The following is a 25,044-nucleotide window of genomic DNA, read 5'->3' as shown; positions in this document are numbered from 1 at the left end:
GCGCAGTGTGGCCACAAAAAAAAAAAAAAAAAACAAAACAAAAAACTGGAGCCTGAATCTAATTATGGTTTCCGGACCCAGATTTTTTCCTACAATTCCACACTACCTCTCTGGGCAACTAGGGAACAATTACTTGAAAACATGGTTACAGGTCATCTTTGGATTCTTTCACATGCGGTGTTCCACAGGCATATCTGTCAATATATCTGGCTCTCTCCCCCCACCCACAAATCTTACCCTTCTATATTTTTCTTTCTAAATTAATAAACTTCCAATCATGTAGCCACCCAAATCAGAAAGCTGGGAGTCACCTTCTCTTTTACCCCTATATCTCACCAATCACCAAACCCTGTTGATTCTGCCTACTTATTGTTGTATCTCCAACCCTTTTTCACTATTACTGCCTTTATTCAATCCCCCATCCTTGTTTAGATTACTCCAACAGCCTTCGAATTAGACCCAGTAGGCTTCACCCACTCCAATCTATCCTGCCAGTTCTCTCTCTCTAAAGCATAAATTTAATCAGAAAACTCCCTGGCTTAAATTTATTTAAAGTAACCCAGAGTCTTTCAAGATAAAAATCCAAACTCATTTACAGCACTTAAATGAAAATAACTACATGATCTTAGCCTCATCTCCCATCACTTTCTCTCTCGTCCTTGAACCACTGGGAGATCGTCCATGATGCCTAAGTGCACGCCACATGGTCAGCCCTCCAAACTCTTTAGCTGCATCTCCTGGCATTCGGACCCAATCCTCCAGTCATAACAACCTGCTAGCAAGTACTCCAAATGAGTGACTTATCTCTCCTCTATGTCTGTGTACACTTAATTTCTTTTGTCTGGAACGTTTATCTCCTGGCTAACTCCTTTTCCTTTGGGAGTCATAGGGTAAACCCTCTAGGAAGCCATCCTTGTCTCTTTCATCATAAACAGCACAAGCAGGCATTCCCATAAGACTCTGTGCTTACCTCTATCAGCACTTAGCTGATTGTGCCTGCTTATCTCCCCTAACGTAACTTTGAACTCCTTGAAGGCAGGGACTCTAAAATTTATCTCCATGACCTAGCAGGCTGGCATTATCATCACTATTTTCCAAATGGAAACAAGTAATTCAGGACAAGTAACAGCCAAAATTTTGCAAATCAAGCGTGGATTACTGTGCATGCTTTAAGAACATACAAGAAACCAAAGCACTAATGAAAGTATACGAAATATGATATTGAGGGGGGTGTATATGTTGAGAGTAGGAAACAGGAACGGGACCATTTATCTTTACACTTAGTTTGTTATAAGTGAAAAATGATCCACCCTTTATTAACACAAACACAATTAAAAACTGTTTCCTGGGGGCTTCCCTGGTGGCGCAGTGGTTGAGAATCTGCCTGCCAATGCAGGGGACACGGGTTCGAGCCCTGGTCTGGGAAGATCCCACATGCCGCAGAGCAACTGGGCCTGTGAGCCATAACTACTGAGCCTGTGTGTCTGGAGCCTGTGCTCCGCAACAAGAGAGGCCGCGATAGTGAGAGGCCCGCGAACCGTGATGAAGAGTGGCCCCCGCTCGCCAACTAGAGAAAGCCCTCGCACAGAAACGAAGACCCAACACAGCCAAAAATAAATAAATTAAAAAAAAAAAACTTTACTTATGTTCCTCTTGAATTTACTAAATCACTGATCACATATGCTACTGTCTTGTGACTAATTACTAGTACAATAATTGATCGAGGTTAAAAAAGACAATAAAAGTTCAGTTTGCTTTACATACTAAACTGTTCCTTCAAAGGGCATCTGGTTCTGTAATTTGTAACAACTACTTAACTAAGTTACTTAAGTTATCTCACATCATTTTGAAGGGAAACACAGACATAAAACATAACGTGGGGCTTCCCTGGTGGCGCAGTGGTTAAAAATCCGCCTGCCAATGCAGGGGACACGGGTTCAAGTCCTGGTCCAGGAAGATGCCACATGCCGTGGAGCAACTAAGCCCGTGCACCACAACTACTGAGCCTGCGCTCTAGAGCCTGTAAGCCACAACTACTGAGCCCGTGTGCGGCAACTACTGAAGCCCGTGCGCCTAGAGTCCCGTGCTCTGCAACAAGAGAAGCCACCGCAATGAGAAGCCTGCGCACCGCAACGAAGAGTAGCCCCCGCTCGCCACAACTAGAGAAAGCCCGTGTGCAGCAACGAAGACCCAACGCAGCCAAAAATGGATAAAATAATTAAAAAAAAAAACCATAATGTGATTCAGCTCTATACTTTTCTGCTTAATCCAAAATACAATGTGCAGGGCTTGGAAAGCATATTTAAAAACTTCCAAAATGGTTTGCGTTGTCCTATTTTCAAACAGGTAAGTCACTAGGTAGTGACAATTGTTTCTACTTTCACACTGATAGGAAATAATATAGAAGTGATTATCTGTTGGGGTACTGGAAACTCCTATCAAAGTGTGCTAGTCACCAAGTAACATTTATTTACCAAGTTGTGCTGCAGGTACACCAATGCTTTTGCAAAACTAATCCACAGTTACCACAAACATGTTCATCAGAAGACCGTTAACATAGGTGCTTATTTGTTTTTTAAGGACTAAAAACTATACCTTTAGGCAGTTTCCAAATATACAACAGGTCTTTACATATAATGTTTGTAAAACCAGAAGGCATTTCCCCCAAAGATTTCATGAATGCCTATTAGTTACCCCAAATTAGTTACCTTAAAGCCTTCTAAATTCATAGTGAGCCTTTAAGTAAATTACAAGATTCCCTTGCTGTTCACTTATTTATCCAGTTCCTGAGTATTACTAACAAGGGTTTGAATAGTGAGGGATCCCACACTATTTGAATCTATGTTTTCTCAGTTTCAAGCAGTATGTAGCAAGCAACTCTGGACAGCAAGGGATCTACGAAAAAATTTCATCCAAAGTTCTCCAAACTCTAGCATCAAAGAGAAAGATTCTGAATAGTGTGGGATAACTATATTGTATTCACTGTATTAAGAGTCTCAACAGCCTTAACCATCTCACAGAGTAAGAACTTGGGAACAAATGTCCAGAAGTCTGACACTTAGCACTCTGCAGCAACTGCTTTCCCCACACCTTTGTCACAGTGGGTTTAGGGACTCCCCAGGATTCCAAGTCATTCGTGGTGGTAACTCCTGTGTATGGCACAGGAGACCTAGCAGAGAAAGCTTGGGGTGTGGGACCAAGGACAGGGACTCTGACAGGGAGAAAAATAGGCTCAGGGATGGATGCAGAACTAGAAGGGCCAGAGGTTCTAAGGCAGACTCCCTGGACATCTCCCTCACGTCTGGGATGGCTCTTAGGAGAGTACAGAGACCTTACCCTTTTCATCTCCCTGGCTGTGCACCAGTCCTGACATGTTTGCCCTTGGAGAGATGAAGGAGATGGACAAATACTGCCTTACTATCTGCCAGGTCAAAACAGATAACCAAATGTATGCAAAGGTATAAACATATTTGGGATTGTTTGCAAATGTACCCATCTATGTAATCTGTTAACATAAGGCAGGGAAAGTAAAAACAGTTAACAGTGAAGTTTCACTGTAATTAAAATCTCATAATGTATAACCGTTAATAAAGAATCACAACCGTTTTATGTATTTTTTTTAAATTATAAAAATTGCCAAGATGTAAGAATGAAAATTACTTTCAAAATTAGTACTGATTTTGCTTTGAAAGCATAAATATTTCAACGAATATTATAAAAACACTGTGTGCTCAGCCGGCACATTAGGGAACACAGGAAGTGGTTCCTGTGGTGATAATTAAAATAAGAAAAAAGGATTTAGACACTTAGCTTCAAGTGAATGTGGAAAATCTATACTTTTAACATAAAGTATTTGCTAATTACCTGTATGCTTTCGAAGATGCTCTTTAAAATGTCCAAAGTGGTCAAACTGTTTCTCACAGTACTGACATATGTGAATTTTTTTCCCAGTTCTTTGCTTCTTACTGACTCCACCTTCTTCAAGGTGGTAACAATTGAGGTGTTGTTTCCATGCGCTCTCCCGAAGATACCTTTTATTGCATATTTCACACTTGAAACTCTCAGTGGAGTGTGATTTCATGTGTTCCTTAAAATGGTAAAACAATTTAAATGAACGGTTACATTTCTCACAATGGAACAAATCCTTCACATGTGACAGCTGAAGTTCCACAATTTCAATACCTTCTACCTGTTTGCTTGTGGGGTCAGAGGCACAGCCATCTTCATCTTTAATCTGCCCTTTTCTATCACCTTGACGGTACTTGCTGGTGATATCTGCCAATAATGCCAGAGCGGAATCATCAGAGGAACCTGTGCTCTGAATATACTTTATGGACTGCCTGGCAGTAGCCACATCCTCTAACGTTTCAATGCCTTCATCTTCCACTTCGATTGTGCCTTCAGCAATCTCCACCTCGATTTCAACAGGTTCAGATTCTGCAGACGGCAATGACTCAGTGATAACATTTGAAGTTTCTGCAATCTTTCTTTTTTTTGCTTCACTTTTTCCTGTGGTAGTTTCCTCTAGTGGAGCTGAGTTTTCTTTGTTCCTGAAATATACAATGTATGGATTAAAAAAATCTATAAGATCAATCAAAATCCTACCAGGCTTTTTGGAAGAACTGATAAGCTGATAATAAAATTTGTATGGAAAGGCAGAAAACAAGACTGTAAGACTTATACTACCCAATTTCAAGACTTACTATAAAGCTACAAAATTAAGACAATGTGATATTGGTGAAAGAATACACATGGAGATTAATGGAAGAGAATAAAGTCCAGAAATAGATCTACATATATATAGTCAGCTGACTTCTGAAAAAAGGTTCCAAAGTAATTTAATGGGGAAAATATAAAACAGTGGTGTTGGAACAACTGGTATCTATATGGGAAAAATAAACCTTGACCCTTACTCTCATATTATACACAAAAAAATTAAAAATGAATCATAGACTTAAATGTAAGAACTAAAACTATTACACTTCTAGAAGAAAACGGGATAAAAATCTTTGCAACATTGAAAGATTTCTTAAATAGCACACAGAAAGCAGAGACTTTCAGCAAACATTGATAAAATGGATTTCATCAAAATTAAAAACTTGGTCCTTTGAAATACACAGTTAACAGAAAGGCACACCATAGACCAGGAGAAAATATTTGTAAACATGTATCTGTCAAAGGTCTTATATAGAGAATACAAAAAGAATTCGTACAATTCAATAAACTCAACGGCTTAAGACAACTGTCGGGAGACAATTCCCCGTGAGTCCCTTGCGTTTCTGCGTATCTTGTGAATTGACAGCTTTGGTTCTGGACTAGTTTTCAAGGATGTTTGCTGAAAAGCCAACAGCCTGGGAAGACAGAGTGGCTGCCACTGGAGAAGAGGACACCTTTACTTACTGTCCAATATAATAATGTTCCCCACTGTGGGATAAAGGTCAGGCAGGTTTGTTTGCAGCCCATTCTAAAAGATTTTGGTTTCCTAAGCTGGATATCCTTCAGCTGTGATGAAAACGACCACATGCAGAGCATTCACCTGGGCCACTCTACGTTACCGCTGTGGGACTTAAGGAAGGGAAAAGTGGCACAAATAGAAAACTCATGCTGCCTGCTGTGCAGAGAATAATAAAGTCCTTCTTTCTGACCTACGAGACCCGTCATCTTCTATCAGCATCCATGAAACCATGGCAGGATAATTTCTTGGCTTGCAAGTAGGATAAACACTCAGATCTCTCACGGATCTTGCCGAAGTTTGGCAACCAAGAACAGGATGCTGAAAAAGACAAGGCTTTCTGGAACAGGAAGGATGAGACCTCACAGAGCAAACGGAATTTGAGGAAGCCTACTAGAGCTGGCAGTAAACCTGTTTACCAAATTGTATGGTCAACTGGGCAATAAATGGTCCTCTCCTTATTTGCCTATTGCTCGGAGTTCAACTGTGTGCCCCCAAAAGATATGATGAAGTCCTGACCCCTGATACCTGTGAATGCGACCTTATTTAGAATTGTCTTCGCAGATGCAATCAAGTTAAGATGAGGTCATTAGAGCAGGCCCTACTCTAACTAAGTCTTTATAAGAAGAGGGACATGTGGACCCAAAGAAGAGAAGGCCATATGAAAACACTGAAGGAAGACGGCAATGTGAAAATACAGGTAGAGATTGGAGATATGCTGCCACAAGCCAAGGAACACATGGGGCTACCAGAAACTAGAAAGGGCAAGGAAGGATTCTCCCCTAGAGGCTTTTGAGGGAACATGGCCCTACCAACACTTTGATTTAGGACTTCTAGTCTCGAAAACTGTGAGAGAATACATTCGTGTTGTTTTAAGACATGCAGTTCATGGTACTTTGTTATGGTAGCCCCAGGAAACGAAGACACCTATTAATGAGGAAAAACTGAGAAGGTGGTTACAGGATGAGTACTGGGCAGTAAGTTTAAGGACAGCTGCTGGAATGGTGTCCCAGTTGCTGCAAACTTGCTAGGGGTGGGGGAGGCAGCGGAGGACTTCCCTGCCAATTGGGTGGTCAGCCTGAAGTCTGCCCACAGTAACAATTAACACTAAGATTCAAAGGGAGTAGGAGGGTGGAGACAGAAGGTTCTGCCTCTTTATAGACAAGTTACTGCCACATGTACCTAAACCAAGTGTGCCAGGAGGGAAATTCACAACTGCTATGAGCAGAAACCAGTTGAGTCATTAGAACTTTGGCTGGTCCACACGGGAGATGAGGGGGCAACATAATGCTTGTAGAGCAAGGAAGAATTGCAACACCTGGGCCATCTCAGGGCTCAGCTCCTCCTGCAGTTTGTCATGTCCACCTGAGATCTATTTGGAGATGACTGTAAAAGGCTTGAGTTTTTTTTGCAGTGGGTCCTGGCTGCCATAAGGGTGCTGTGGATGCTCTTGGAGAGACTTCTCTGAAGCAAATTCCTACGATGAGGCATTGACTAGCAAGAGTCTTCCCGCCCAACTGGGTTTATAATGCTGATGAAGATGAGTCACTGGGGAATGAAAAAAGGATCCAAAGTAATATAAAATTCTTTGGTCAGGCCTGCTGAAAAGCCCCCTTTTATGTTAGACCAGGAAAAAGTGTAAGAGATGTTATCATGACAGTGGGGCAGCAAATGTCCAAGATTAAGCTACACTCTTGAAAAAAAGCCACCACTGCGGAAGTCTGAGTCAGCTAAAAGGCATAAATGACATGGCCCCAACTAGAAATCAATGTGGATGGGGCTACTGAATCAAGGGGTCCCCCAAACTGACACTGATAGTGTCGGTAGTGATGACTCTGCTGCCTGACAGAGGGCTTTGAGTGGGCTGAAAACACTGGAGGTTTGTTTGGCTGAGCCACATGCAGCTCCAGTGCTGCTTGAAACCAAAATGAACCTTGCTCACTTGGCAGAGAATCACTTTCTCCCTCCATACCACTTCCCCCGCTTCTACCTTCCCGTTGCCTCTAACTTGACCTCACCAGCTTGGAAAAGATAATTAGGGTTGGAGCCAAGGTCTCCTTGTTCCCAAGGGTGAACAGTGAAGACACGATGTATGCATCCAAGTACGCTGAGGAAAACTCAAGAATGGGAGAGGCTCAAACTTCCGTGGCTCTGTTTTATCCAGCAGGTGTCCAACTCACCATCCCACCTGGTTCCACAGAGAGGAGGCGCTTACATTCAACTGACAGGGCCTGGGCAAGGTTCACAGCAGGAAAGGGAGGCTGTCCTGACCCTGTGGGTGGGCCTGATTCTACATACTGTTGTTGCTTTGACATCTGAATGCACAGCAGGGATTGGTATGGCATGTGCATTTACCACTTCTCATCCCGTAAATACCAGAGATGGAACATCCCAATTGAGAAGAGCCAGATGTAGAGAAGAGCTACTGGAACAAACTCCCCTAATGTTAGCCACCAGTAGCTGGGTCAGGATTTAGCACAAGTGTCTTATCTTTTGATATCTAAAATTTGTACTATACTGTTGATATCCTACTGACTGGCAAGCCAGAAGTCTCAGTCTCAAAGGCCCTGACGTAGTGTTTTGACACCTCTACCAGCAGAGGTTGCTGATAAATCCCAACAAAATTCAGAGGACTGCTCACCAGGTAAAGTTTCTTGGGACTAGACAGGCAGATTCACAACACTCAATCCCCTGCAGCAGTAAAAGAAAACCTGTTTTTTCACCTCCTCCCTCTTCCCACCAAAAATGAAACCCAGCATCTTACTGGACTTTTTAGGTACTAGAGACAATATGTGCCTCACCTGTGCATTCTACTTTCTTCATTATATCAGTCAATATGCAAAACAGCATCTTTTAAGTGGGGCTCCAAACAACAGGCTGAATTGGAAGTTTCCATCAAGCTGTGGCACAGTCTCTACCTTCGGGCCCCAAAACCCTAACAACCTCTTTGAGCTGTTAAGTCTCTGAGACTGACGCTTTTTGCAGATTAGAGCTTCTGGCAAAGGGAGGTGGTCTCCACCCCAAGGTATTCCCTGGATTTTGGACTTGCCAATTCCCTGACATGGCTACAAGGTACACTCCCTTTGACAAGAAAGGATTAGCTTGCTATTGGACTCTTGTTAAAAGTGAAGCCTGATCCATGGAAACTTTGAGGCTCTCTAGCCTGATACTGCCGTTTGGGAGTGTGTTAACTAAGATTTCATGACTAGCAAGGTAAGATGTGCCCAACAAGTCTCACTGGTCATAAAGAAACAGTGACAGTCAAGAAAGCAGCTGGTCTCTCGGCTTTACATGAGAAAGTGGTAGCTCCCCCACGCTGCTGCCCAAAGAAAGCCACCAGATCGATGGGGTCTTTGATTCACTGATGGTTTGGCTAAGCTGAAGGCTGACGGTACTCACTGGGCTGCTGCGGATGCTCCGCCTTAGCACCAACTTTGCAAAACCAAGAGTGGACATGGCTGCTCTGCTCAGAAGGCAGAACTCAAGGCTGTCTTTGTCGCTCTGGATGACACTCTCCACTATGAGCCTTGCTGTATTTTTACTGACTCTTGGGCTGTTGCAATGGCCAAGCTGTCTGGGAGACCTGCAAGTCTTGGCAGATTAGACACCCATCTTTCCACAACTGTGGAAACGAAGAGCAGCTATTGATTCAACTCTCTGGATAACTGATTAGACGCTCATGGTAAAAGCCTGTTCTCTGATACCAACTGGAATCAAGTTGCTTATCAACCTACACTGCCCAGACTTCCATCACTGCCACCTAGGCCCAACATTATTCTGAACATGGTGACACATCCAGCATCAGAGACTGAGCAGAAAGTCAAAGACCCTATGCTTCTGATGGAGAAGTTGCTACCGCATGTCAGACTTGTGACACCTGCCAAAGTTGGCCTGTTTGTTTCATGGTGAATGAGGCCAAATCATACAGGGCATTGTGTCCAACTGTACCTGGCAGACTAACTACACTAGACCTTTCACCCCATCTCAGGGCTATCCCTGATGCCTCACAACTCCTGACACTTTTTCAGGTTACACTGTTGCTGTTCCAGTCTGAGCAGTTGGTTCTGGCCACACCAGATGGCTCTTGAAACTAAGCTGTGTCATATGTTTAGCTTTCCGGACCATCTGCAGTCTGATAATGATGCACCAAAAGCTATTCAATTGGCTGTTAGTCAAGGTATTGTTAAAACTTCCAAGCTCCCTGCCATCCACAGATATTGATATTGTAGAGAATTACAATAGTTTCATCAATTACTGACTCAAAAAGATTTCAGACTCTACTTCCCTCACTTCCTCCTTGTCCAAAAGTCCTAGTAAGGCAGTTTGGTCATCAAACTGAGCTCTACCCGGAAAAGGATCATCTGTTTTTAGCTGCCTCCTGGGTAATGATCAAGCCTAATGGGGTGTGAAGTTACATAAACCTAAATGGAAGTTCAGGATCTGTCCCGACCATTCTCAGACACGATCTTTTTCCTTCTGCCTAATGGCAACCCTGGGACAGCCTGGTCAAAAGTGGGCCTAGCAGATTCAAACCTAGTTCAAGTTCAGCCATCTGGATTCTCTTACTGAATGGACATCATCTTAGATCCTAAGAATAAAGACCACTTGGTTGAATATACTGCTTGCCAAGTACAATCAGATTGGCCCTTGTGAGCCAAAGTGGGAGACATAACGGGTCTCTTAAGTTTTATAAAATATTCTTGTCCCTGACCATTCCAGATCAAAGGTCCGGGTAAGGGGAGGAGATGACTGGAAAAGGGATTGAGTTACAGCTACTAGAATGGGATACACTGATTTTGTGGAGGTGGAGGGAGAACCACCACCCTGGAACCTGGAGAGAAACCTCTTAGACTCCAGGAGGTATGGGGGAAGAAGGGACATTAAAAATCTTTGTTCTTCAGAACCACTCTTAGAGCCTTCCTCAGGTAGGAAGAGGCTCTCATGCAGCTCTCCCCAACTGTTGCAACGTGCTGGATCTGCCATCCCACGCCAGAGGGCTCTGACAACTGGATCACCAATCTCCCTTAACTTTACCGAGAACTATTTTGCAAACAGCAGGGGGATGGCCAAGCATCCTGCATGCTCCATGCAAAACAAGAGATGTTGGCCCACTACCATTCCCAAAGCTGAGGCTCAGTTCGCGAGGTGGCTGACTGCCATTCAGCTGGCATCCAGGTGCTCAGGATAAACAGAACAGACCAAACTGGCTGCCCTCAGACATTCAGTCCAAAAACAAGGCCTAGACCCAATCATTCTGAGCTGAGAAAGAGGGAGACAACGTTGGTGACAATGTCAACCTGTGCCCCTGACTGATAAAGGTCCCCCTTTGGGGGCACAAACAACTATACTTCCTGTATGGAAGCCAGGTACTAACTTCCTTCCCTCCCAAAAGTATGCCTTGCAACTCTGAGGTGGGAAGAAGGGACCATCCAGTGTTTAGGGAAACACCACTGGTAGATCACTTTAGTTCTCAGATGACCATGGAGGTCTCTCCAAAATGAGGCTACCCTTGGGACTTCCCTGGCAGTCCAGTGGTTAAGACTCCGCACTTCCAATGCAGGGGGCGTGGGTTCAATCCCTGGTCGGGGAGCTAAGATCCCACATGCCGCCTGGGTGGCCAAAAGTGAGGCTACCCTTGGTTACTTGGGGGAGTGTCCTGGAGGAATAACTGACTTATTTATGCAAGCCCTACGGGCAGTTTTCTCTACAATGGGAGTCATCCAAATAAAAAGGTGGGGACTTGAGAGTCCGCCTGCCAATGCAGGGGACACGGGTTCGTGTCCCGGTCCAGGAAGATCCCACATGCTGCGGAGCGGCTAGGCCCGTGAGCCATGGCCGCTGAGCCTGCGCGTCCGGAGCCTGTGCTCCGCAACGGGAGAGGCCACAACAGTGAGAGGCCCGCATATCGTGCAAAAAAAAAGGTGGTACAAAATTTGTGCCTGACTCAAGACAATGTGATCAATGACACTACTTGGGCTCTGGAAGGTATTCATGTCAGCCTCAAATCACTGGCCAGTGTTATTACGGAGGCTAGACTTGCCCTAGACGTCCCCCCTGTGGACCAATGCTCAGACTGTGCAATTGCTAAAACATCTTGCTATACTTAGATTAATGTTTAGGGCTAAGTGGAAAAGTCAATACACAAACTAAAGGAGAAAGCCACCTGGCTGTCTAGGGATTTGTTCAGTTGGTTGCGTGCAGAACCTTAGCGGGGGTAGGTGCACGCTTAAGCTTAGCACTGCAGGGTGGCCACATCCTGCTACTTGGAGTGCTGCTGATAGTTGTCTTAATTAAATCCAGTGTAAGAAAAACTGAATGGATTAGGTCCCAGTCCCCTATTTGTCACATTAATCAGAGTGGTCACGGAGTAGTGTGCTCATGGGAAAATTCACCAGAAGCTAAAACAGTGTAGAAGAAAACGCTCCATGGATCCCTCATGTTTCTGCATATCTTATACACAAACACACTGGCAGTCTTTTGTTCTATCTTTTCAAGGTTGTCTGTACAGCAAATTGCCTTAGAAAATAGAGCCTGTCTTCCACCAGAGTGGAGGGCAGGTTCATTTATTATACAGAATAATAAAGATAACAGCCCCTCTGGGGCAAAAGCTGGGCAGGTTTGCTTACAGCTCATTATAAAAGATTTGGGTTTCCTAAAGCCCAGAGTTCCTCAACTGTGATGTAAACCCTGTGAGCACGGTACACACCAAGGCCACTGCATCATTCCCCACTGGACTCAGGGCGGGGCGGGGGAGCAGCTTGAGCTTCATGTTGATATGAACATGAAACTCATGCTGCTCCATATGCTGTGAGAGAAATAAAGTCCTTTCTGACTCATGAGTTTCATGTTTTCTGCCAGCATCCATAAAAATGTGGCAGGCCAACTTATTAGCTTGCAAATAGGATAAAGTCTTCCACCTGTCAGTTCTTGACAATATCCCAATTTTAAAAATGGGCAAAAGATACTTCACCAAAAAAGATAAACAGATGGCAAAAAAACACATGAAAAAATGCTCAACATCATTAATCATTAGGGAAATGCAAATTAAAACCACTATATACCTACCAACTTGGCTAAAATGAAAAAGTATGATCATACCAAGTATTAGCAAGGCTGTGGAGCAGTTGCAACTCTCATACACTGCAAGTTGGAATGTATCACTTTGGAAAACAGTTTGGCAGTTTCTTAAAAAAAAAATTAAATACATCTACCATACAACCCAGCTATTCCAATACTAGGTATTTACTGAGAGAAATAAAACCATATGTCCAAAGACCTACACACAAACATTCATAGCCACTTTATTTGTAATAGTCAAAAACTGGAAACAACCTAAATGTCCGTAACAGATGGTATATCCATACACTGGAATAATAATCGGCAATAAAAAGGAACCCACAACAACATGGACAAACCTCTAAAACATGACGCTAAGTGAAGAAGTCAAAGACGAAAGACTACACGCCTTAGGAATCCATTTATATGACATTCTAAATAAGATAAAGCCACAGTGATAAAAATCAGATCACTGGTTGCCTGGGGCTGGGGATCAGGGTCGACTGCAGGGTCATAAGAAAACTTAGGGTGATGGGAATGTTTTTATGTCCTGATTGTGGTGGTGGTTACACTACTGTGTACAATTAACAAAATTCAAACTCTACATTAAGATGGGTGAATTGTATTATATGTAAATTACATCTTAAAAGGCTGGGGAGGAAAAAATCTGTAAGGCAAATGCTTCTTCCTAACAAATAACAGGAACCTTCTCCTATAGTTTTAAATAAACAATGATGCAATTTCAGCAAAATAAGGTCCTAGTATTTTTTTTCAGTGCCATTCAAAAAGTGTACACTATATTCCAAAAATATTTGCATATTGCAAATGTGAGAAGAGCCTTATTCACCTTCCATACCTGCAAAACAGTTATACAATAGTCTACTCAATATAGAGTTGCCTTCACCAGTTGATTTAAACACAACTACATTATGTAATTTTTATTCCTAAATTGTATAACATTATACACAGCCAATTATAAACAGCCAATATGTAATACTGCTATCTTTCTGAAGAATTCTTCAGAGTATACTGCATGCCTAACTGGTTCATGAAACAATTCAACATACTACTATATTTATATTGTAAAGCGCTGACGGTTATAATTATTATAAGGATCCCAGTCTTATAATAATAAACTTTCTAAAAGGTTCTAAATAGGCATAGTAAAACAGCTGTATCCAGCTGTTCTTACCCAATGACTAGACACATGAACTCAATTAAATGCCTACCAAATCCAACCTGGGCCGTTGTCACAGAATATATTCCAATGTTCTGTTACTCAGGACTTTCCCTGTAGTAAGATGCTACTCGCTACCATGAGCAGCAAAGGGACCACACAGAACATGTTTCCAAAAAGTTCTCATACAGGATTTAACCACAAATCTGATGTTGCCCCATGCATATATATTCCCCTAGTCTACCTCCACATTGAGAAGGTATGACCTAATCAGGTATATATCCTCAACACACCTCTATTTTGCTATCCGTGTCTTAGCTCTCTCTGCAGGAGAATACTGGCTTGGTTTTAATGGGCATGCACCCGTTCATCCATTCATAAATGTTTACTGGACACCTACTATGTGCCAAGCACTAGTCATCAGAGAAAATATACACACCACGCTCTTGTCAGAAGAGTCTAATCTTGAACTCTGTCACCAAACTAATTAAAAGCTCATTAGGAGAAATAGTATTTTTGGATGACTACAGTTCAATTATTTCTTAGTTATTCTAAGTTATATCTTTTGACTGAACCACATCAGTGAGTCAGACTAGATCATTCTGTCCCATGTGAAACTGATTTTACCAAACTGCACATTAGTGTATACCAATGACCTATATTGAGGGTCACAAGAAACAAAGCCAGGAGATAATAACAACCCCCATGCCAGACTCCAGGCTAACCACTTCACATTCATTCATTCAACCCTCACAAATAATCCTATGTAGAAAGTACCATTTTTATCCCCATTTGACAGATAAGGAAACTGAGTAGCTGATAGCAGACCGAGGCAGTCTGACTCCAGAGCTCTTGTTCTTAGACACTACCATGCCACTATTCATTATGTAAGATGCTGAGGTCTTTATTCATTATATCACTTAATGTTTTCCTAATAACTTCCTATGAGAAACTGTGTGTTTTAATACCAAGAATGGCTCCTAAGCAATTGATTTGTTCTCATCTTATTATAAATAATGTAACTGAGGTGTTTTTTTCCCCTTTTTCTTTTCGCTAGGTACTTCAGAACTCAGAGCTAGACTCAGCTCATCTAGCAAGTGTACAGACTTAAACAGCATGCATTTTTGCCATCACATTTCTAACTTCACTGATTATCACTTCCACCTGGCCTATTTCTTATATCTTCACCGATTTCCTCACTTTTTTTTTTTGGCAGTACACGGGCCTCTCACTGCTGTGGCCTCTCCCATTGTGGAGCACAGGCTCCGGACGCGCAGGCTCAGCGGCCATGGCTCACGGGCCCAGCCGCTCTGTGGCATGTGGGATCTTCCCGGACCGGGGCACGAACCCGTGTCCCCTGCATCGGCAAGCGGACCCCCAACCACTGTGCCACCAGGGAAGCCCCTCCTCACTTATTTTTAAACAGTACCATATTAATCTTTGTAAGCCAAACCGCTTTTAGAGTAAGTCTTGGTACAATTAACAACCTGAATCCACAGAATAGTTTATAGGAACCCAGAGAACTCCTAAAAAGATGCCTAGTCCTCCTTATTTTATTAGAAACAAAAGATGCTACTTGAGTTAATATTAGCACAGTTTTTACATAAGGACAAGAAATCAAGCGTGAAGATCATAACCAGTAGAACTTTATAGATCCTTAAATACATATTCTTAATTTCAAAACATCAGTTCTTTACAGCATGATACATACAATACATTCTTGACTAACAGGGTAAACATGACTGAATATAACTATCTCTGCCTCACTAAGGAAATCAGTCCCTCATGACATGACATAATAAATTCTTGACTAACAGTCAGGGTGGACATGACTGAATATAACTATTTATTCCCCATTAAGGAAATAAGTAATTACCTGACTTCAAGGGCTTTGATAGCTTCTAGCATTTGTAGAAACTCTGCTGCTTTCCATACATCGTTGGCTTCTTCTTCTCCTTGTATCATTAATTTTGCTGTATATGTGAACTCAATCAAATGACGAAAGGCCATTTTACTAACACCTGTAAAAAAAAAAAAAAGACATGCATTAACATGTACTCACATTGATTCAAATCTTGTAACATTTAGTAAAGAAAAAAATAGAAGCCCAGTGTTTGGAAAATGATTAGTATTTGTCACTTTGGAAGATAATTTCCTGGCAGAATTCTCATTTACAGTATAATAATTTTGTAGCCAAGTTCAGCACTAACTAGCAAACTACTTTAAGATCTTTCCCAAAGACTTCCTAAGGCTCTTACAGAACAGTAAAATCTATCACTCAAATACACGAATGGGCTATTACATCAGACATGCTATGTTGCCTGCCAGGGAGCTCTGTGTCAACTCAGCTCCAAAATCATCAATAGCTTTCAAAAGCTTAGCATATAAAGTTCAGTACCATTCTGCCTTTATTTCAAGGTCCTTCACATTATTTTTCTACTTACCACTATTTTTCCTTCCAAATTTTAAACTATATCAAACTTACACTATATACTGATCCTCAAACAAACCCTTCACTTTCTAAGAATTTCCTTGCCTTCCTTAACACCCTCCATCCTGAATGCTTTATCACCTTACCTCGACAAATCCTACCACCCTTGAAGGACCAATTTTAATGTCACATCTTTAATGAACCTCTTTAATAGTTCCCTCAGGCTGAACTCTGTACCTGGTCTTATAGTTAAAATTCATGGACAACTCTTGACTGTAAGCTACTTTACGGAAATTTGCCTCTACACCCACCTCACAGTATCTAACACAATGCTTCCTAAAATGCAGGCACACAAAGTAGGTATAAATGGATAAAGGCCAAAGTCACTTTCAGAATTAAGCTTCCACAATTCCAAGCTTTCTTTGCAAGTTTGTTTAAATTTTGGCCCAAAATGATACTCTACTTCTTCATGCTCTTCAATGCTATATAATATTGTTTCAGTGTGCTAATGCAAGGCTATGAAAAGCTATTGACAGGAACAAAGAGAAAACTTGTTTTTATAGATTTTTTTTATGCTAAAAAAATGGCCAAGACCAAGCTGCACACAATATGCACAATTACAAATACAAAACAGGAATTTCCTGGCAGTCCAGTGGTTAGGACCCCACGCTTTCACTGCCAAGGGCGCTGGTTCAATCCCTGGTTGGGGAACTAAGATTCCACAAGCCGCCCTGGGTGGCCAAAAAAGAAAAAAAAAATAGGAAAAGAAAAAATATTTTTATGTTCTTCCCATGTACTTTATACACCTGAATGTGGCCTTCAGGACAACAGTAAGAATACTGGTGGAATATCCACCATCTTCTATATGTGTTAGGAAAAAATATCGTTCAGGAAGCCAACTTTCAAGTTTCAGTTCAGTGTCTCCATGACTTGTGCAATCTGGGGCAAGTCAGAACCTCTGAGCCTCAGAAAACTCATCTTCAAAATGCCTGAAAACAATCTGAATATTGAGAAGCACCATAAAATATAATGTAATATGACCAAGTTACATGCTACCAAATAAGCAAACTAAAAATGACTGGATTCATTAATGGCTAATTTATTGGGTCCCCTAATCTTTTTTCTCCTGGTTGTCTTATTTATTTAGTTTTTTGCAGTACGCGGGCCTCTCACTGTTGTGGCCTCTCCCGTTGCGGAGCACAGGCTCGGGACGCGCAGGCTCAGCGGCCATGGCTCACGGGCCCAGCCGCTCCGCGGCATGTGGGATCTTCCCAGACCAGGGCACGAACCCATGTCCCCTGAATCGGCAGGCAGACTCACAACCACTGCGCCACCAGGGAAGCCCCTCCTGGTTGTCTTTTAACCATGTTGTTTATTATATGAGAGTAGCCTGAGAAACAGACAACTAGATTTTGCTGCTTTTTTTTTTTTAAGGTGTTTTGACCAAATATTTAAAAGGGCAACAGAAATCTTTCCTAAGAACAATGTGTAAATTTTTCCTGAAGCAGAATGAGATTTTGATTTTTAATCAAACACACATATGTATGCCTACTATACATATCAGGCAGGACTCTAAACACTTTACAAATCATCAACTGACTTAATCCTCCTGACAACCCTATGAAGTACTATTATAATCCCCATTTTACAGATGAGGAAATTGAGGCACAGAGAAGTAACTTGCGAAAGTCACATAGTTATTAAGTGATAATACTAGAAGCAAACCCAGATGGCCTGACTCCAAAGTCCATGATAAAGATTTTTAAATAGGATGATGGTAGGAAACATTCCTGCTTGGAAGCGTCTGAATACCCATGTCTCATTCACTACAAGACTGCAATCTTTCACTCATATTTCCAAAGTCCCCCAAATCTCTTAAAACCAGAAGTTTTCCCATAAATTTGGCAGCAAAATTTGATCTGAACTGACATGAGGCTATTTATAATTTTTATCCCACTTAGAGTAAATATTAATAAGCTATGCTGCTTATTAATAATACACTGGATTATTATTTGCTTATAGGATATTGCCCCAGACCCCAATGGGAGTATTATGTAATACACACAGTGGATTACCATAGAAAATTCTAAAAATTAGTAATTTCAAGAAGCAACTGGCCTCCAAGAATTTGTGGACTTAGTTCCCAATCTTGGTTAATCAGAATCACCTGTAGACTTAAGCATGGGTCCCTGATCTCCAGAATCAAAACTGGGATAGGGAACTCCTTTTTATAAGCACCCTGAGTGCTTCTTTTTTAAAATAAATTTATTTATTTGTTTGTTTTATTTTTGGCTGCGCTGGGTCTTCATTGCTGTGCACAGGCTTTCTCTAATTGCGGCGGGCGGGGGCTACTCTCCGTGGCAGTGCACGGGCTTCTCACTGCAGTGGCTTCTCTTGTTGCAGAGCACAAGCTCTAGGCGCACGGGCTCAGTAGTTGTGGCTCGCAGGCTCTAGAGCGCAGGCTCAGTAGTTGTAGCGCACAGGCTTAGTTGCTCCGCGGCATTGGGGATCTTCCCAGATCAGGGATCAATCCCTTGTCCCCTGCATTGGCAGGCGGATTCTTAACCGCTGAGCCACCAGGGAAGCCCACCCTAAGTGCTTCTTATGTGGCCAGTCCAACACTGGTCCTAGGAATAAGCCACTGACTTAATTAGCTAACGGGAACCAAACTTATAACACCTGCCCAGGTAAGTGAAGGGTTGGTAGATGATGTACAGCTGCAAAAATATTTTATACTCTATTAGGACTAGTTTAGTAACTTTCAAATTTCAGCCCATTTTCTCAATTCCTTACTCCTGTCATAATATACAATTTTTCTCAGGAAGTATCTAAGAAAAATGTTAATATAAACACCTTGGCCTGAGTCATTTTTCCCCTTAGGAAGAGGCAAAAGTGGGGGGTGGGCATTCTGGAATTTCTCTAGTCTTATAGAATTCCTCAACTGGTGGAAAACTCCTACTCAAATAGTATGTATGAATATGTGCTTGGATGTTTTGTCCTTGATATTAGGGGCTAAGATTTTGGACGTGATGGTAGAGTTGCTGTTTGAGAGAAACTAGGTGCTTATGGATCTGTGATTTCAGGAGAAGTAAAGAATGGATTTGGAAAATTGGAGGCTCGGGTTAGGAGAAGGCTGTTGTGTTCTGAACAAGGGAGTGAATGTCTGCTGAAGATTTTATATGGTGTGAATCCAAGTCACAAAGCTGAGGTGGGATGCAACTGGCTTCAAGGACAACAATTTTGACTTAAATCAAAGGTGAACCTGCAGTCCTAATCAAAGATAACTTACTTCACCAGGGACCCAGAAAACAGGGAGAGAGCTGGCTCAGCTTGCATCTAATGACAGTTTATACTCATAGAGCATATTTCAATTTAAATTCTCTTTACATACATTTGCTTTTACAAAACCCTATAAGGCAGTGGTTCTCAACACTGGCTGCATACTGGACTTGTCTTAGGGCAGTGCTGCCCTAACTTTGCTGTACAAAGGAATCATCTGAGGATTCTGTTCTGATTCAGTAGGTCTAGGGTGGAGCCTGAGAGTCTACAGTTCTAACAAGCTCACAGGTGATGCCCACGCATTACTGATCCTCAGACCACACCTTGGATAACAAGGACCTAGAGAACTTTTAAATACAGATGCTTGGATCTCACCCCTCAAAGACCGCTTTAATTGATCTGGAGAAAAAGCCTGGGTATTAGTACTTGCAAAAGCTCCCCTGGTGTTTCTAGTGAGCGGCTAAAGACAAGAACCATCCCTATTTTACAGATGGGAGTTCTAGTTCTAGCTAAGATGAAGAATGTATACGCCACCCTATCTTGTCCATTGATTATAACTAAAAATTCTGAAAAGAATACATAAAGCTAATATACAAGGACTCCGAAGAAAAAACAGAAGCAAAGAGACTGGGGAGAGAAATCAAAACTCAAAGAACAGCAGTAAGTTTCCTGGTTTTATATTTTTCCTCCCACATAACCCAGCTTGAGGACAGCCCAACTCCGGTAACTGGGTAGCAGGTGCAGACAGAAAAAGCTCCAGGAGAAACTCTTTCCGGCTAGAGAACCAGCAAAGGGGATGGAGAGTGTGTGGGGGTGGGGAAAAATAGCTGGTTTTTATTTCTCTCTCAGCCCTCCCTCAAGACAAGCCCCAGTCTGACGCTGCACATCTATGGCTAGTTGCCACCAAGCAGGCAACTCAACCCTAAGAGAAAGTTCTCTCTGGCTGAGAACTAGGAAAGAGATTATCATCTGAAGAGCATGGAGAGAATTCTTGTTATTTTCTTCTCTCACCATGTTATTATCCAGGAAATGGATTCCACTGCAGAAAATGTACAACAGCACAGGAAGGTTAACCTCCTAGTCTTCCAGCCAAAGGACCAGGAAAGGGAGCTCAGGGGAGCTACGTACAGAGGCCATCAGAAGGGAGCTGGAGAGAGGTCCTTTAAATCTGTGTACGTAGTCTTGAGCTCACCACCCAGCTGCACGTGTGCAAAAATGACGTGAGGCAGCACAGCAAAGGCTTTGAGAATTACACTGTGGTGTGGACTACCACCCAGGTCGGCACACCTGGGACCTGAACAAAACAACAAAAGTTTTGAAAACTAAATTGGAATTGGATCCACAGTCCACACAAGGCAGTCTGAACCTAATCAGGTTGATTGTCTGCTAAAACAAAACAAAATCAAAACAACAACAAAAGCATTCTCCAGATGATTCTAACAGCACACAGAGGGTCAAAACATAATATTCAAAATGCCCATGACAGGGACTTCCCTGGTGGTCCAGTGGTAAAGAATCCACCTTCCAATGCAGGGGATGCAGGTTCGATCCCTGGTTGGGGAACTAAGATCCCACATGCTGCGGGGCAACTAAGCCCACGTGCCGCAAGCTACAGAGCCCATGTGCCACAACTAGAGAGAGAAAAACCCACACGCCACAACTAGAGAGAAGCCCAAACACGCAACAAAGAAACCTTGCACCGTAACGAAAGATCCCACATGCCTCAACAACCTGACACAGACCAAAAAAAAAAAGGAAAAAAATAATGCCCATGACATAATCCAAAATTACTTGACATTTTCTGCAGATTAAAAGAGAAAAAAGGAAGCTAAGATGTCCAATGTTACACAACTGACAAACAGTAAAGCTGGGAATACAAGTCAGGTTTTCTAAATGCATGCCCAGGGCTTTCTCTACAACCAGGTGACCTAGCCAGATAGTACAGCAATTCCAAAGTTAAGGGCTTAAGAAGACAATCAATTTGAGCCAAATTGATTCTTTAAACCTTAATCTGGCAAATAACAAAAACAGAAAGAATGTTTTTACATTTTTCTTTCTTACCTTCTACAGTTTAAATACTGAAAGTTGTGTGTCCTGTACTATAATGGACAGAGCACATCAGAAGTACAAGAGATAATCCCAAGGTGATTAGCCTTCAGAAGAAAAGACCCTACTTCTCCAGGTAGGTCAGTACTCCACACTCCACCAGCAATGCATATTCTAGCCTGGGCCACTTATTTTTTAACTTAAGATTCTGCCCAGAAGTTGACTCATCTTTGAAATCCTCCTTCTCTCTAAAGTAAACTAAACCACTCATCCTCCCTCCTTAGTGACACCATTCTGCAACAAAATTCTCTGCAACATTTTTTGCACTCCTTAACTGTTGCTTATCCATGATTAAATTTGCAAATTCTCTAAGGGCTGTCTTATTAATCAGTTTCTCATTTCCTGGGTCTGGCATGGTATATTATAATAGGTATTAAATCTGATAAACAACCCCAATCTATTAAGCTTTGACAGTGCACCAAACACTACGCCAGGCACTCTGCAGATGCCATTTCAATTAATCATTAGCACAACAGTACAAGCCTATTAACCCACTTTTCAGATGAAGAGGCAAATATGCAATTGAGATAAAGTAACCTGCCTGGGGTCTCAGTACCTCAGGTGAATAAATGCACAAAACTTTGGCTTGTAACAGAAATACCATCTAGGCTGATGGATTCTCATTTTAGTAAGCTTTGAGGATTTCCATCATGCCTGTGCTCTGTCCATCACAGATAATCAAAGATAATCTATCTATGGATATCAGCCAGAATGCTAGGTAAGCTGGAACTATCAAAATAAGAGAATACTCTTAACTCTATGTTTTCTTTACTCCCCTAGACACCAAATTTTTCCAAGGGAATACTGTTTCTAGGCAACCCATTCATAACAGAGAATATATACACACTGAGAGATACAAAACCCAAACTCAAGAACCCTGTATTTATGTAGGTAAGCTGATTTATTTCCCACAGTTTTGGATTGAGGGGTAGAGGGCTAGGTATCGTAGCAGCAGAATTAATAGAATAAACTGAATCCCTTGCTAGCTGGGCAACCTCAGACAAGTAACCTTTTAGAGCCTGCTCCCTGATATGTAAATTGGAAGTAAAACCACTTACTTCAAAGCACTGCTGTGAACCTCAGAAAATGCACACAAACTACACAGCATAATACCTGGCACTTGGTGGGCTATTATTACAAAAAGTCAAACAAGTATAAAAATTTCTATTTTAAGACAGTATCTAGTAGATGACCCCCCTCCATCCTAGACTTTCTACAGCCACTAGAACTTCTTCTGAATGCTACTTCAGTTAATCTTTCCTAGCCTTTTCCATATTATGACAGCCCATTTCACACTGTGCGTGTCATGCTGCTATACAGAGGCCTGCAGCATCTGGACCAGTCTGAAACATAAGCCCACTAAATAAGATGGAAATTCACTTTTAATACATGTTTTCAAAAGACAGTGATCACTGGTATTAGCAATGAAAAAGACTCCTTTAAGAGAGGAACCATTTAACGTAAGAGTTTTTCCTGGAAGATCATTTTACGAAGCACGTTACTAAAAGTAAGAATTCTCAGGTGTCAAAAGAACAATTTATCCAGTCACCGAATAGAAACCATTGATGCCTGTTTCCCATGGTACCTTGCTAAATTAACTGCCTAATGCTTCTTCATCAAATTACAATGCTTGCTAAATATTGTATTTAAAACAAGCATTTACCTTCTATCTCCACCAAAGGTTCCTGAGTAAACTCCTGAAAGAATTTGTAAAAGAACTTGCTGCAAGCAGCCAAAACAGCCTTGTGGGCCTTAAAATGGTGTCCTAGAGAAAAAACAAAATAAAATCATCATATTCACAAAAATCAAATATAAAACTATAAAACAAGTTAAGAAATTAAAGTAAAATAGGTCTTTCGTAATATAATTATAAAACTATATTCTGGACAGCTATCTTGACAAATTTAAATCTCAATTTGACATGAAGCAGGATCTTTACCTCAAGGGCCTTATTAAGTCAGCTCTATAAAGGCCACCTTACAACATTTCAGGAGGTACCACTTAAGTCAAAGGCATATCCTATTCAGTTGAAACTGCTAAATATAAACACAACCCAAAAGGTTATACGTCATTTGAAAAGAGAAGAAAAAGCCACAGAATAAGCACCAAGCTGGATGTGTTTGCTATGGAAAACATTTTAGTATGCCTAATATTTGGAAACTCAACCTACAGCAGACCAGCTGTAGGCTATAATAAAGTATAGCTTGCCTCAAGAAGTCTATTTTCACTAAACAAAAGATACCCAAGCTGGGTTTGCATCCATTATAATGACTACTCCTAAGACTGGTAAAGACCGCATTATATTTTGGGGGTTACCAAAGGGGGTACCAGTGCTGCAAAGGAATCTCTCACATTTTCCCTCCAAGACCATTTGGGAAACTAGAAAGAACACTTCCCAAATGACTCCTGTGAAAGACTGCTCAAAGCAGCTTAGCAGAAGTCTACTAACCAAACATTTAGAGACATCCTCCCTATCCCCGCCACCTTGCATTCAAGTGTACAATGCGAACACTTGAAAAGGCTGCAAGAACTTAAAATGCCATGATTATGTTGAAAGCGTGACTATCCTTCTGCAGCATGGTCTACGTGAAGGGACACTGATAAGTGTCCTCGGGTTCCAGAGCACACCGTCCGCAGACTTTCGACAGGGAGTCCACAGAAGGTGGATAAAAAAGGCGGATGGGGGAAGGGGAGAGAAGATCTGAAGCCACAAATTCGCTCCTCGGCCCACCACGCTACCCACCGTCGACAATCAGGGTGATGTCAGTAAACCGGTCCTGCTCTCGCTGTTCATTCAATCGGTCCAGGATCATTTTATGATGTTCAGGGAACTCCTGAAGGCATTCCATCGTCTCTTCGGCCTCCATGGCCATCGGGTTGTTCTACAAAAGAGGAGCATGATAATGTACACCCATGAGCTCGGGCTGAGGAACAAAACCCCTAAAGCATAAAACAACAAAAAACAAAACCCCAGCAACGCGAAAGGAAGGGGGGAGGGTGAGACAAGAGGAGAGGAAGGCGAGGGAAGAAAGAAAGGCGAGCCGGGCGGCCGCCGCGCGTTGGGGGCCGGAGCCGCGGCCGCGGAACTCCGAGCCTGACCTAATTGGAGTCGGGAGACGCGAGCTGGAGCGGGGTGGGCACAGCGCCGGAGGCTCCGGGCTCCGGGGCGCGCAAGTCCGGCAAGGGAGGAGACCCGACAGCCGCCGCGGCCCTCTAACGGCCCGCCAAGCCCTTCGGCCCGGCCCTGGCTCCCGCCGCCCCGGGACCCGGTCCGGCCCGCGGCCCACTACGACTCCCGGGTCGCCTCTCCCTCCCCCGCCCGCCCTCTTCTCCCCCGCCCAGACCGGGCCGGCACTCACTCAAGGAAGGAGGAGCGGCCCGGGCCTGCGCGTCACATACGTCGACGTGCCGCGTCAACGCGTCGGGCTCCGGCTGACGCGGACGCCGACTGAGCGCAGACGAGGGAGTGGATGGGCCACGCCCCCACCCGCCCTCCTCTACTGGCGGGGCGGAGCTAGCTGAGGGGATTTGGCGCTCGAGAAG

The 25,044-nt window shown here is 42.7% G+C and overlaps 1 protein-coding gene across 1 annotated transcript in view; it reads right to left on the bottom strand.

Annotated features, from left to right (window-relative positions):
- Window positions 1–3,856: 3,856 nt before the first annotated feature.
- Window positions 3,857–25,044, bottom strand: part of ZBTB35 (zinc finger and BTB domain containing 35) — a 21,556-nt gene continuing 368 nt past the window's right edge. Inside the window, exons 2-5 of the mRNA XM_024740361.1 lie at window positions 24,245–24,383; window positions 23,165–23,266; window positions 15,562–15,706; window positions 3,857–4,550 (exon numbers count right to left, since the gene is read on the bottom strand). Coding sequence (XP_024596129.1) covers window positions 3,857–4,550; window positions 15,562–15,706; window positions 23,165–23,266; window positions 24,245–24,374 — 1,071 coding nt within the window. The 5' untranslated portion in view covers window positions 24,375–24,383. The remainder of the gene's footprint in view (window positions 4,551–15,561; window positions 15,707–23,164; window positions 23,267–24,244; window positions 24,384–25,044) is intronic.

Source organism: Neophocaena asiaeorientalis, unplaced genomic scaffold (genome assembly GCF_003031525.2).
Source record: "Neophocaena asiaeorientalis asiaeorientalis breed wild unplaced genomic scaffold, Neophocaena_asiaeorientalis_V1.1 scaffold57, whole genome shotgun sequence".
Lineage (NCBI taxonomy): Eukaryota > Metazoa > Chordata > Mammalia > Artiodactyla > Phocoenidae > Neophocaena > Neophocaena asiaeorientalis.
This window is presented reverse-complemented; position numbering and strand designations above follow the sequence as displayed.